The sequence below is a fragment of the Netta rufina genome (genome assembly GCF_964035555.1).
Source record: "Netta rufina genome assembly, chromosome: 1".
Lineage (NCBI taxonomy): Eukaryota > Metazoa > Chordata > Aves > Anseriformes > Anatidae > Netta > Netta rufina.
Window position 1 is genome coordinate 165950217 of NC_140123.1, and position 12060 is coordinate 165962276.

The following is a 12060-nucleotide window of genomic DNA, read 5'->3' on the forward strand; positions in this document are numbered from 1 at the left end:
AGAGGGGATCCAAGGTGCGCAGGAGGTTGTTACACCTACTGTGTGTGTGCTGTGTTGCTGATTTGCATGCACATCATGGAAACATCTGGGGCTGCTCTGGCTGGACTGTGGAATATTCAGAAAAGAAAAAAAAAAAGGCAGGAAAAAAAAGTCTGAAGCACTTCAGATCACAGATGGAACAAATTCCAAGCAGAGATGGAGGAACTGTGGAGAAACACAGATTTACAGTAGCTCTACCAAGAGGCAGAACTAGCTTTAGGCATAAGCCATGTGGGAAGTTATCTAGGGCAGCAGACTTGTAGGGACAAGCAAACAAGAGACTAATCAGGTTATCAGGTCAGAAGCTCTGGATCCATGTCTACACTAGCCTCGCTATCTCCCCTACCTTCCAGCACCATCATCCTCCCTCATGGCTTTGCAAGTAAAACCAAGTCATCGTGTGCCCAGTAGAAGGCAGTAAATAAATAGAAACAATGAGCTGCACTAGGGCTCTGTCCCATCCTTTCACCAGCTCTCAGATGGAAGAGAGGAGTTGCTTTTAATTTAAACAGCTCCCTTAGAAACCATGAGGAAGACAAAGCAGAGGAGAGCTGGAAACTAGCCCTAGAGCTTCTCACTTTCCCCGTCTACTTCCCCCCATCATTGTTGTTGAGATGGTGGCAAAGAAATGTGAATGGCCTTGCTGGGCACAGAGAACAGAGCTGGTTCACCACTGGAGCAAGGGAATTAGCTTTATTTTAATGTTAAGAATTTTAATAATTTTGTCCCCATCCAAGTTTTGGAGAAATATAAATACAATACATGTGGGACAGCACTTCACAAACTCTCAGCCTTTCAGTGGTTTCCACAGATGCTCAGTCCCTTGCATGATCCTTATTCATCATGTTTGACTACCAATATATTGAGCTAGTATGTTTGGCTACAAAGTCACAAAAGAAGCCTCAGATAATGCAAAAATTATGTCCATCAGTGCAAAAATTATGCAGCAGTGGAAGTGTTCTGAGAAAGCTAGTATCAATGTGAAAGAGTTTTTTTTTGTTTGTTTTTGTTGTTGTTGTTTCTTTTTTTTTTTCCACAGAAGTTCACCAATGGCAACATCACCAGTGACTTGGTGATAGTTCACCAATGCAGACAACTATCTATTCAGAAAATGTAGTATTTGATCCATTTATTCTTTGTGCTGCTAACAGCCAATTACAGGTGGCACACATGTTTTCCTCTGCATACCACAAAAACTTGACATTTTTTCCAGTGATTCTGCTTTGCTGCCTGTTGTGTCAGTCAACTGCTAATGCCAGAGTCTGAATAATCAGATTAGAAACATCTCTGATGCCTAGTGCCTTTATGCCATTTTTTCCTTTTTGATGCTGTTCCATTTCTGTTCAGAACAGTAAAAAGCCAGAAGACATGATATCCTTTTTGATCATTTCAACAGGTACTGAACTGATTTTTTTTTTATCATCTCTTTAGATAATTCCTTGAAGCATCCTTTGAATTGCATAAGTGTTTCAATTTATACTCTTTGTACATTCAAGAACAAAGAATCTGTCTTCTGGATTAGTTCAACATTTATTTTTTTTTTAATTTTACTTTAAGAAATACCATTGTAAAATAACTTTAACAGGCATGTGGTGCCTCCAGGGAATGCTTCACCAGGTTTCAGTGTGACATTTATCATAAAAGATGGTTGTGCAAATATGAGATGTTAGACTTAGGAAACTTTTGAAGCGACTAAGACAAACCAGGACAAAACCTCAATTTCAGTATGAATCAGCTAAATGCCAAGGCAGTCCCACAAAGCCTGGGCAGCTGATTTCCCTTCTGGTGGAGAGATAATTTTAGAGTGATGTGTCAAATGAGTGTTTTAAAGCGAGTTATATTCTGTGTAAGAAGAACTGCATGACTCGTTATAAATTTGTTTGAACATTAGGGATATGGAGTAAGATGGAAAAACAGTAGTTGAATCCAGTGGGACAGGATTTCACCTTTTATTCTTGTAAAAAAATGATATTAAGAATAAGGATGCTGATTAAGGAAAGAAAAAAAAAATTAAAGGAAAGAACATTTCTGTCTAAAAGACCCTTTGAAAGTACTCCCACACAAGCCTGCCGTGCAATTCAATCCTGATGAGGAAGTCAGCTGTGACACACTTTGCTTTGCGTCTACAGGCAGAGTAGAGGCCAGATCCTCGGCTGATGTAAATCAGCATGCCTTTGTCGACTTCAAAGGAACTATTCTGATATGACTTTAAAAGTCCCCTCACGTTTGTAACCTAATAAGGATTTTGCCCCAGTTTTACAAGGCATTGAAGGACAGAGCCTGCAGAAGTTTAGTTTTAGCAGTGACTTCAAAGTCAGGTACAATAGAGAGAACTTGTTCATTTTCCCATTTTTTGAATAAAGATCCATTTACAAAAGCGAAATATGTCTTCTGTCTCTTGTGTCTCAATTCTGATGTTATGACTTAATTTGATGGCCTTAAATGCAAAATAGTATCAAACATCCTGAAGTAGATTTTCCGTGGCTCTCCTGGAACGTTCAATATGACACTAACAATTACACGTCTCGAAACCCTCATTTATGAAAGTGCTGTTTCTGCAAAATGATGAAGAGTATATTCAAAGAGAAGGAACCAGTTCAGATAAGGGAACTGTGCATTTGAAGCACTAACTGTACATGACCCAAATTGTCTGCATATTTAATACCACTCATGAACTGAAGTCAAGAGTATTTCAATACACTGTAATGCTCCTGGTAAGATAAAGATGTAAGCAAAGTACATAATTCCTAAACTTAGGCTTTTCCTGAATTCTTGTTACTTACCAGATATCTCCTCTAGGCACTGTTTGGCAGTCTTACTGAACGACAAATCCATTTTGGTAGGACTGGTGCAGGAGTCAGCAGGTGGTAAAGAGGTACTGTCATTTTCTGAGAGAGTTCTGAAAACAAGCAAGAAGATTGATTATTATTATTATCTGTCACAAAGGTATTAATGGAGACAAACTTTAATTGAAGCTCCAACTAAAATCACATCACTATACACATCTCAGGAAAAGCCATATGGTGAAAATAGCATGAATGTCACATTTTTACTGAGTTAATTTGACTCCAGCTACCCAAATTTGCAAATGACTAGGAACTCCATCTCTTCATGAACAGCCCAGAGTTTCAGCTGAGAAAATCAGAGCCATTTTGTTTCCTTACTTTCTCTCTCCAGAAGAGCAGGAGGTATCAACCAGATATAGTCAGAATCCATTTGAACTGGTTACGTCACATGGCCACACATATTTAAGGGAAATGAAAACTTGCTATTGGTTCATGAAATACTAGGCGAGAAAGGCCATGTGTGAAGAAGCTTATGCAAGGGTGGAATGGAAATCTGACTCAGATATTTAAATCTATGTGTATCTTCTTTTGATAATGCCCCTTACATAACTCTCAGTAAATGGAATAATAAAAGTGTTTCCATTAACTTACTAATAAATAGCCCATATTTTCTGTGATGGTGTATTTCTGTGGATATCAATGATAAATTATGTTGGGTACACTTTGTTGGATACAGTTATTTGTCATTACATAATGATAAATAGCAAGAAATACACAAAGACATGGGATATTGATATGAAATAGATAATTATTCCCTTCCTAAGGAACAGCTGTAGCATCTAACTTACTCAGGAACTGTTCAAACATGATGACATCAATGCCAACCTGTACCATGTTTGTTTACAGTAAAAGAATGTAACTAAAGATATTCTAGCTATTCTAGCCACTTTACAGAATAAAATGAAAAAATATTCACTTAGAAATGAAGTTTCTCCAGCTTTGATGATATGAATAATACAGTCTTTTGATTTCTTAAAAGACTGTTGAAATATTTATATCCTGATTTTAAAACATTATATATATAGTTTATTTCTTAAAATTCACCATAGCGTTTCCAACCACCAACTAAATTGAAAACAAGCATTTAACTGTGTGATGAATGTGTATTTTATAAGTAAAACCAACAAAAGCAATGACTTATCACTCAAAATAATTTGATAGCAACTTACTTCATGAAATAACTTTTCAGTTAATATTTTCTTTAGAGTTACTTATTGAACAGATTTGTTCAGTAATTCATGACAGTAACTGAGAAAGCAGATATATGCATGTGCAACAGAGCAAGTCCTGTCATGGAGGGATCTGTTGATTAGAATCATTAGAATCATTTAACCTGGACTCTACTTAAACAGAAACAGCAATGTTACTCTAATACACTGTCATCAGATCATGTACTTTGGGGATGCTGGAAACAGAAAACTGTTCTCTGAACACTATTTTTGCTTCTTGTCTACCATTTCTGTCTGGTACGTTCTACTGGAAACACAATCACAGCACATGCTATAAGGTTAACTACTGTCCTTGAATTTGATTTTACATTGGGTGTTTGAGGACAGCGTCCTCAGTAACAAACTGAAATCTGTGGTCCCACCTGCTTTCATGTACTGCCTGAAATCATCAAAATAAAAAAAGGATATGTCTGCTTCCACTGAAAGTAACTTTGAGAGGCCATGAATGCTCATGAGTTTTCTTGTCTGGACTTAGTGCTGGATCAGCACAGGGCAAAAGGTCAGCCCAAAATCTCTTAGAAAAAGGCTCTTACAGTAATGGTAAAATGAACTGAAGTGGTCTGCACTCTTTGTATTAAGCCCAAACAACTATGCTGAAAGGGCTGGAGCCAGAGAAAGGCCGGAGCTAATTACGAGGAACACTGGAAACACACATGTTGCTTTTGGTCTTGCAGTAAGGGCCCTCAGCTAGCTTGGTACAGTTCAAGTATTCCTAGGTTCCTCCACAAATGTATATGGAGTTTATGTCAGTTCACCTCTGGGTAGAAACAGAAAGGGATCATTTTCACCTGTTGTCCTTCTGACATTATGGAACTGCATTCTTGATTGTGTAATTGTTTAACCATCAATCACTGCATCAGCCGAGACAGGAGATACAAACCCCTCAGTGAGTGACCAAGAGGCTTATATATAAGCTAAGAGAGAATTGAAAGGATTCATCACTGTTTATTTGTACATGTATCATCAAAAAAGGATTAAGGACCCTCAGTGGACACCAATACCCGACATTTGCACTACTTCTCTATCTAGTGAATGGGGAAAGATAAGCACAAAACTTCAACAATCTGGATTACCCTCTGGCAGTAACTATTGCCTGTACAGTCAACAGAGACAAATACATAACTCACTACTGACTATATGGTACGCAACAGCTTATGTTAAAAGGACTGGGTCTCCCTACTAGTAAAAAGAGTACAGGCAAGTAATGAGTGATCTACAGTAGCAAATAAACTTCAGTAAGATGAGTGAATCTGTTCACCTAAAATAGCAATGAATAAAAGCTTTCACTTGTCCTGGGCTTTGCTTACGCATGTCAAATCAAACCTTTTAGAGATATACCAAATACCAGTTAAACCATAGTTCAATTCTTTGGCATTTATTTGTTTATTTATTTATTTTCATTTTCAAAAATACAGCTATAATCAGGAAGAGAAGATAAAAAGATAAAAACACTGTGGGAAGCCGTACTTGCAAAGGTTCCCATTCAAAATTTTAGAATCTGATTGGTTGGGATAATTGCAGCACAAAAGCCAGTTTTTGGGACATAAAACAGCAAAAGAATCTAAGCCTTAAAGTAAAAAAGATCATATAACACTAATAATTCAAAGATGTTTGCTTTAATTTGTAGAAAGATAACCATGGAAACATAAACCAAATGTAAATGTAATGTGGCTTTCTTAAATTTACAGGCAGCCTGAAATAACTGATCTAAGAAGCATGAAATGTCCCTTTTATCTTGCTTCAAACTTAAACATTTAAATATGATGTAAAATAAATTTGATTTGCTAGCAAAACAAATTATAAAGAAACTGCTTTACTGACTTCATTCAACATTTTTGTTTAATTTGGTAGAAATATCAGTGATTCTCATTATCTGAGGTGACAATAGAAATCTCATAAAGGACTATGGATTTTGCAGCAGTTTAAGTTCTGCTTACATGAGAAAACTGGTTATTTACTGTGGAAGTGTTTGGCCCAAAGGCAAAAGGTACCTGCTCAGCCCTTGGGCAACTGTGCTTGAGTAACCCAAGGAGAAACCTGGTAACAGGGCCCTCAACAACAGCCCTTCTCTCACCAGGTCTCCACCTGGGTTGCCAACAGCCCTACAAAACCAACACCTCTGTTTCTGAAGCAGCCCTGCTTTTGGTGCTTGATAGCCCAGGCCTTGCTCTTTTTTTCTGGAGTCAATCTTAGCCCACATGGGGTCAGAATGGTCTAGTGGAAAAACACTACCATGCAAAACCATGTAGGAGCTCCAGCTTTTGAGGAGCAAGGAGGTCCTGCTCCTCTAAGTCTGTCATAGGGATTTACGTTGGATTAAGCATGCAGATGCCTATTTGCTTAGCCCAACAATTTTATTTTATTTTATTTTATTTTATTTTAAAAAAGGAAAAAAAAAAAAGAGGAAGATGAAATTGCAAGATTCACCTTACCCTATACTGTTTTTTATATCTGTCTGGGCTGTATTAATCCTATGAATGACTCAAGTGATCTCTGCAGGACTGCAGCACAGATCATGCTCCAGGCAAGCAAGCAGTTAATATCTTCTCATTAACCTTAAATACTGGCGTTAATAAATGACTCTCTATCCTCTACCTGTTCATAGCCCACTGCCTTAAAAAATAATAATAAAAAAAATCTAAATCCTTGCATCTCTTCTGACATTGAAGAAAGTGAAAATAATTTCAGTTTTGTAAAAGCTCCCCTGTGGATATTTCTTCCAGTGCTGTGCATCTGCAGTGTAGGTTAATTTAAGCAACTGTCATGAAACAGGACTACCTGCTTTCTATTTTAAAAATGGCTATCAGAGAATATATTTAACCCCAACCCACTTAGTTATATGCTACTTATTTGTAAGAGCATAAGACGTGCTTAATGGGACAAATCCTGCTCTCAAACACACCTGCACAAGATCATTCAGTTTGATTAAAATGAGCCTATACAAGAGTAATTAAGAACAGAATTTGAAATACTACTTAATAAGCTATCTTTAACACAGTCAGTAATTTCCTGTCTCTAACGAAATAGCCAACCTTTGATAAACAGAGATAACATCAAAGATTTGTTTGGTTATTGCTTGACATTCCACAAGATATCAGATGAATATGCCGCTGTTTTATTTTCCCCAAACAACTCTGAGGTGCAGCTGTCTTGAATATGTATCACTGTCAGTGTAACAGACTGGCAGGACCACATCTGGTATATAAGCATTTTGATCGCCCATGTTCAAGACATGTGAGTTAAATTGGGAACAGCTGCAGAAAAAGGCTACTAGGATGATCATGGGGAAGAGGAAACTCTAATGAAAGGAAAGGAGACAATTCGGTTTAGCCTTGCAAAAGAGAAGGATGGGGATCGAATTATTATTTCACATATTTAAAGAGAGATTGAAAAGAGTTTAAAAAAAACTTTTTAAGCTAAAGGATAATATTAACAAAATAAATGGATACATTCTGATCACGTAGCTTGTAAATAATTTCTGACAATGAGATGAGTTACTGAAGAAACCTTCCCATTGGAGTTGTGGAGATTACCTAGATTAAGATAAAGCTCAATTGCTTTATGACAAGGTCTTAAATGGTTGCCAGTGGCAGAAGACTGAACAGGACTTAGAATAACCTTTTTGGTCCTCTATCCTACATTGTGCTGATTATTTAGTCAAAGGAACAAATATACACTTGCCTGTATGACAATTTAAAAGAACAACTTCAACTCATAAACAGGAAGCAATCAAATTATCAGGCTACAGTTTTAACTCAGCACACAAGGCTTAACTCAGCAATCATGTATATGTTTATAATGATTTATGCACTTATTATCCTCCTTCACAACTCTGAAGCCAACACCTCTATACTGGAAGACCTTCTTGCACAACTGCTTGAAAATCAAGCATAAGAAAATGGGATAATTTTTTAAAACACTGTATTTTGTTACAACTGGTGGGTGGCAATGTCTAGTGCTACCTACGATTGCAAAATTTTGGTGGCAACTGCAGTTTTAATTTCACAACAGTAATGTAAATAGCAGCAAAGCACTACAGTATAACTTTGAGTCACTGCATTTTTTAAAGAATGAGTTACAATACGTTTATCAGTACAATCTATTATTAACAAACAATTAACATAAAATGTCTTTTACTGAAAAGTTAGTTTTTACTCCACAGTCTGTGGCTTCTAGTCATTAAAACTAGACACAAATACGGCTTCAACAAGACCCACAGGTTCTGTGTTTTCAGGATCCTTGAAGACTATTTCAATTATTACCCTATAAACCAGTATAAAAACATCCTGAACAAGCAGCTGGAATTAAATTTCACTGTGTCTCCAGAGGTTCCAGCCAGATTATATCCTCCTTCCCATCTGTCATAGCTCTGCAGGTTCACCCTTGAAGCTATGGTCTAGTAATAGAATTGTTGCAATCACCATATAGAAAAGGAGATAGGAAGAATATTTCAGTAGCTGGTAACATTTGTTTATTATACTAATATTTCCATTGGTCTATCTCTATCTGGTGAACACTTTAGTGTTCTCAGAATCAGAAAATAATTTAGATCAGAAAATTGTTCCAGAAGGCATCTCATCCAGCATCCTGCTCAAGCCAAGTCCAGTTACATGAAGTTGCTCAGGATCTCATTTGGTTGTCTTGAAAATGTCTGAAAACAGAACTTCCACAATCTCCCTGGGCAACCTGCTCAAGTGTTTCACCACCTTCATGGTGAAAATATTAAATCAGTGTTTCCCCTGCTGTACCCATTACCTCTTATCCTTCATTTTGGAGAATAGTCTAGCCCTATCTTCTCTATACCAACCTATTAGGTAGTGAAGTTACCAGTTTCTTTCTCTTGACACTGAAAGAGCATCTCTGAAAGGTTTCAATTCAGACAATAATGAAGCTTATTCCAGATGTCTCTATCATTAAACTACAAATTTACCCAAAGGAGTGAAATTTAACTGATGAACTACATAGATGTACAGCTCAGGGTAATAAGCGGTCAGCTAAATCTCTTCAGCAGTTTCCGTACTTTCATCATTTCAGACAATAAACACTTCCTGAGCACTGCAGCCCCAGGGATTTGAGCATTTCAGATTCTATATTCTAACCATGGGAAAGGGACCCATTAAATTCCTGCAGCAGTTACGGCAGGAGTCAATAAAATAAAACTAAACTAGTTCATGTGTCAGGTTATAACTTAAAGTTCTCTTTTTGAAATATTCCTTTAGTATTTGAGCAAGTCCACAGCAAATGTTAATTGCCATCATATCACATACTTCATGTGGGGCTGTGATGATTTATGTCAACTAAGGATTTATCCCATGGAGTTAGATAACATTTGCGTTACTTCTAGAACTATTTGTTATGTTTCGCATTTCATGGAAATCTTACACAATTTGGCTAACAAAACAAACAAACAAATAAATAAAAACTGTAATTAGATAAAACAGGCTCTTATCAATGCAATAAAATGTTTGGAAGTACAGGTTATATTATACTTTTTGAGCAATACATTCAAAAGCTAAGAATTCCATATACTGAGCAATTAAGCTTGTTGTTATCCAGCTAGGATTTTAGGAGAAAAATTCAGACTTTTTTTTTTTCCCCCATTATTGTCTCTTCCTTCCTTGTTTTCAGTGTAACCTAGTAAGCACTAAAATTCTGTGTTACTCTTCTCCACCTGAAATTTAAGCACCACTAGGAAGATAACTAAAATCTACAGCCAGTTTTGATTTGAGTCCAAGGAACTCTGGCAGATGGTGTCATTTCTATCTTCCACTAATTTTGTCTGTGTAGAAGAGCGTGTAATTTAAAATAGTGGCTGGTACACTTTAAACAATTATACAGTCTCTTACATACTGCTCTTAGTTGTTTGCCTGCTGCATCTTTCTTAACAACCTTTCTGACAACCAAATTACATCTACTTCAGCCTTTTGTAAATCAGTTGGTCTCTGCAGTCAAGTTCAGAGAGAACATTTAAGGGGCTGTAAATTCAAAACCACATTTGAAAATAAATAGTCACTTGCTGAGGAGGATGGAAAAATTTAAATTATATTAATTTAAATTATGTGAATCTCAGCTTTTATGCTAATCTTTGAAGAGAAATAATAAACCCATACAAATTTCCATGCCATGGTGTTTAAGAGGCATAAATACAATGTGGTATCAGGTAGCAACCAAGCACCAAAAGTGCAAAACTGAATAGTGCAATGTATCATTTCAGCACCTGCTAGCGAAACACTCTTTTCTGCCTATTAGTAAAAACTTACCACTTGTAAACATGAGTGTTGATAACTGTTATAGCACAGCAGTCTCTTTCCAAGCAAAATTCATACTGGCCTCAAAGAAACTCTTTGAAATAACTCCTTTTACTCACAAATCTACACTAATATCCTCTTAAGTAATAATAAAAAATTGTTAAATACATGGTATCAGCAACAAACCAGAGAAAACACTTACCCTCGTGTTAACAGCCTAAACTGATCACGGTAGTATATTGCAGTAAGAAGAATTCTGTAGGATTCTGGATAAAATGTACTGTATTTTTACTGAATTATATTGAATCTTTTCACAAGGACTACAATACCAACTCACAGGGCCTAGACATTCCCACTAGGTATAAAAAATAAACCTGTTTGTCTGAATGATAACTGTTGTTTACTACCTCATTGATCTATAAAGCTGTTTTAGCAGCTAACAAGAATACGTGGAAATTCTCAGTATAAATTGTTGTGACTACTCAAAAGACATTTACGCTTAAGAGCAGAAAAAATGTAAATACAGTACCCTATCTTCCTGTACACTTCTACTTGCCATATATCCACAAAAATAAATCTGCTGACTTTGGAAATATGGATATTTTATCCTTGATTATATTTATATTCTTCTGTGAAATCAATGTGTACTATTACAAAGCCCTTGAGAGCTGTAAGGAATGTATTTACTGTGTATTTGTGGGTCAGATTTGTCTCTCAGTTACAGAGATACACATTGAAGAAACCTCATCAAAGTCAGCCTATTACCCTGGGTTTATAGCATTCTGAGATCAGACCTTGGCTCTGAGAAATTTACTTTCATGCGAGATTTAACATCAAATACAGTCTCCTTTGCTGCTTGTTTGAAGCAAACAGATGATTATTAATACCAAATTTTGCTGGAAGATGCATGCTTCTAATGCCCTTTAAAATTCCAAATATATTTTGCTTCATGATGAAGCTTAAAAGAGTGATAAAATATCTCCATCATGCAATGAAATGGCATTAATATGTGGTAAAATTGCCATTATATAGCACATGCATCTGAAGGCAAAGCATAGCCTCTTTTTCTCTCTTCTTATCTATGCAACATATGTAGGCCATCCTATGTATGATACTGCAAATGGCTGTATAACTGAAAATATTCCAGACAGCTATACAGAAACATACATATTAAACACATTCAGTGATACATTTAACTGAAACTCAAAAGGCTACTCACTGAATGTTAGAATAAATATAACCCACATCATGGCTTTTTCCCTTCCCATACAATTTTCAGAACTGCTTTTGTTCAGAATCAACCTAAACAGTTTATCACTCATCCAGATTGGTTTTGAAGCTATGTTTAGTTGTGTGTAATGATATATATACTCCCTCAGAGCCTACTTCAGCACCTCTTTAATCTTTAGCCAAGATTATCTACAGTACTACTCACTAACAAAAACTGCCAGTATATTTTGCTTAATAACATATTTGTCATTTTATCAGATGTTAAATTTACCCACAAATGTAGCTAAAGCTCTCCAATATCTGACATCTGAAATCATGACTCAGAGCAGCTTGCCAGTCTTTCTACACTTACTCTGCTTTCTGAGTTGTATAACAATGCAATCTCTCAGTTTCTCTTCAGTTGCTTTATCACGCAGCAAAATAAATTCAGACAAAGATCAATATGTTTAACTGATCATTCCCCTGTTC

General features: G+C 36.3%; 1 protein-coding gene across 2 annotated transcripts in view; it reads right to left on the reverse strand.

Annotated features, from left to right (window-relative positions):
* Window positions 1–12060, reverse strand: part of NAV3 (neuron navigator 3) — a gene marked incomplete at both ends in the record, with an annotated part of 270085 nt that overhangs the window by 121443 nt on the left and 136582 nt on the right. For both annotated transcript variants that reach the window (XM_084295258.1, XM_084295257.1), the window contains one exon: window positions 2823–2938. In XM_084295258.1, coding sequence (XP_084151384.1) covers window positions 2823–2938 — 116 coding nt within the window. The remainder of the gene's footprint in view (window positions 1–2822; window positions 2939–12060) is intronic.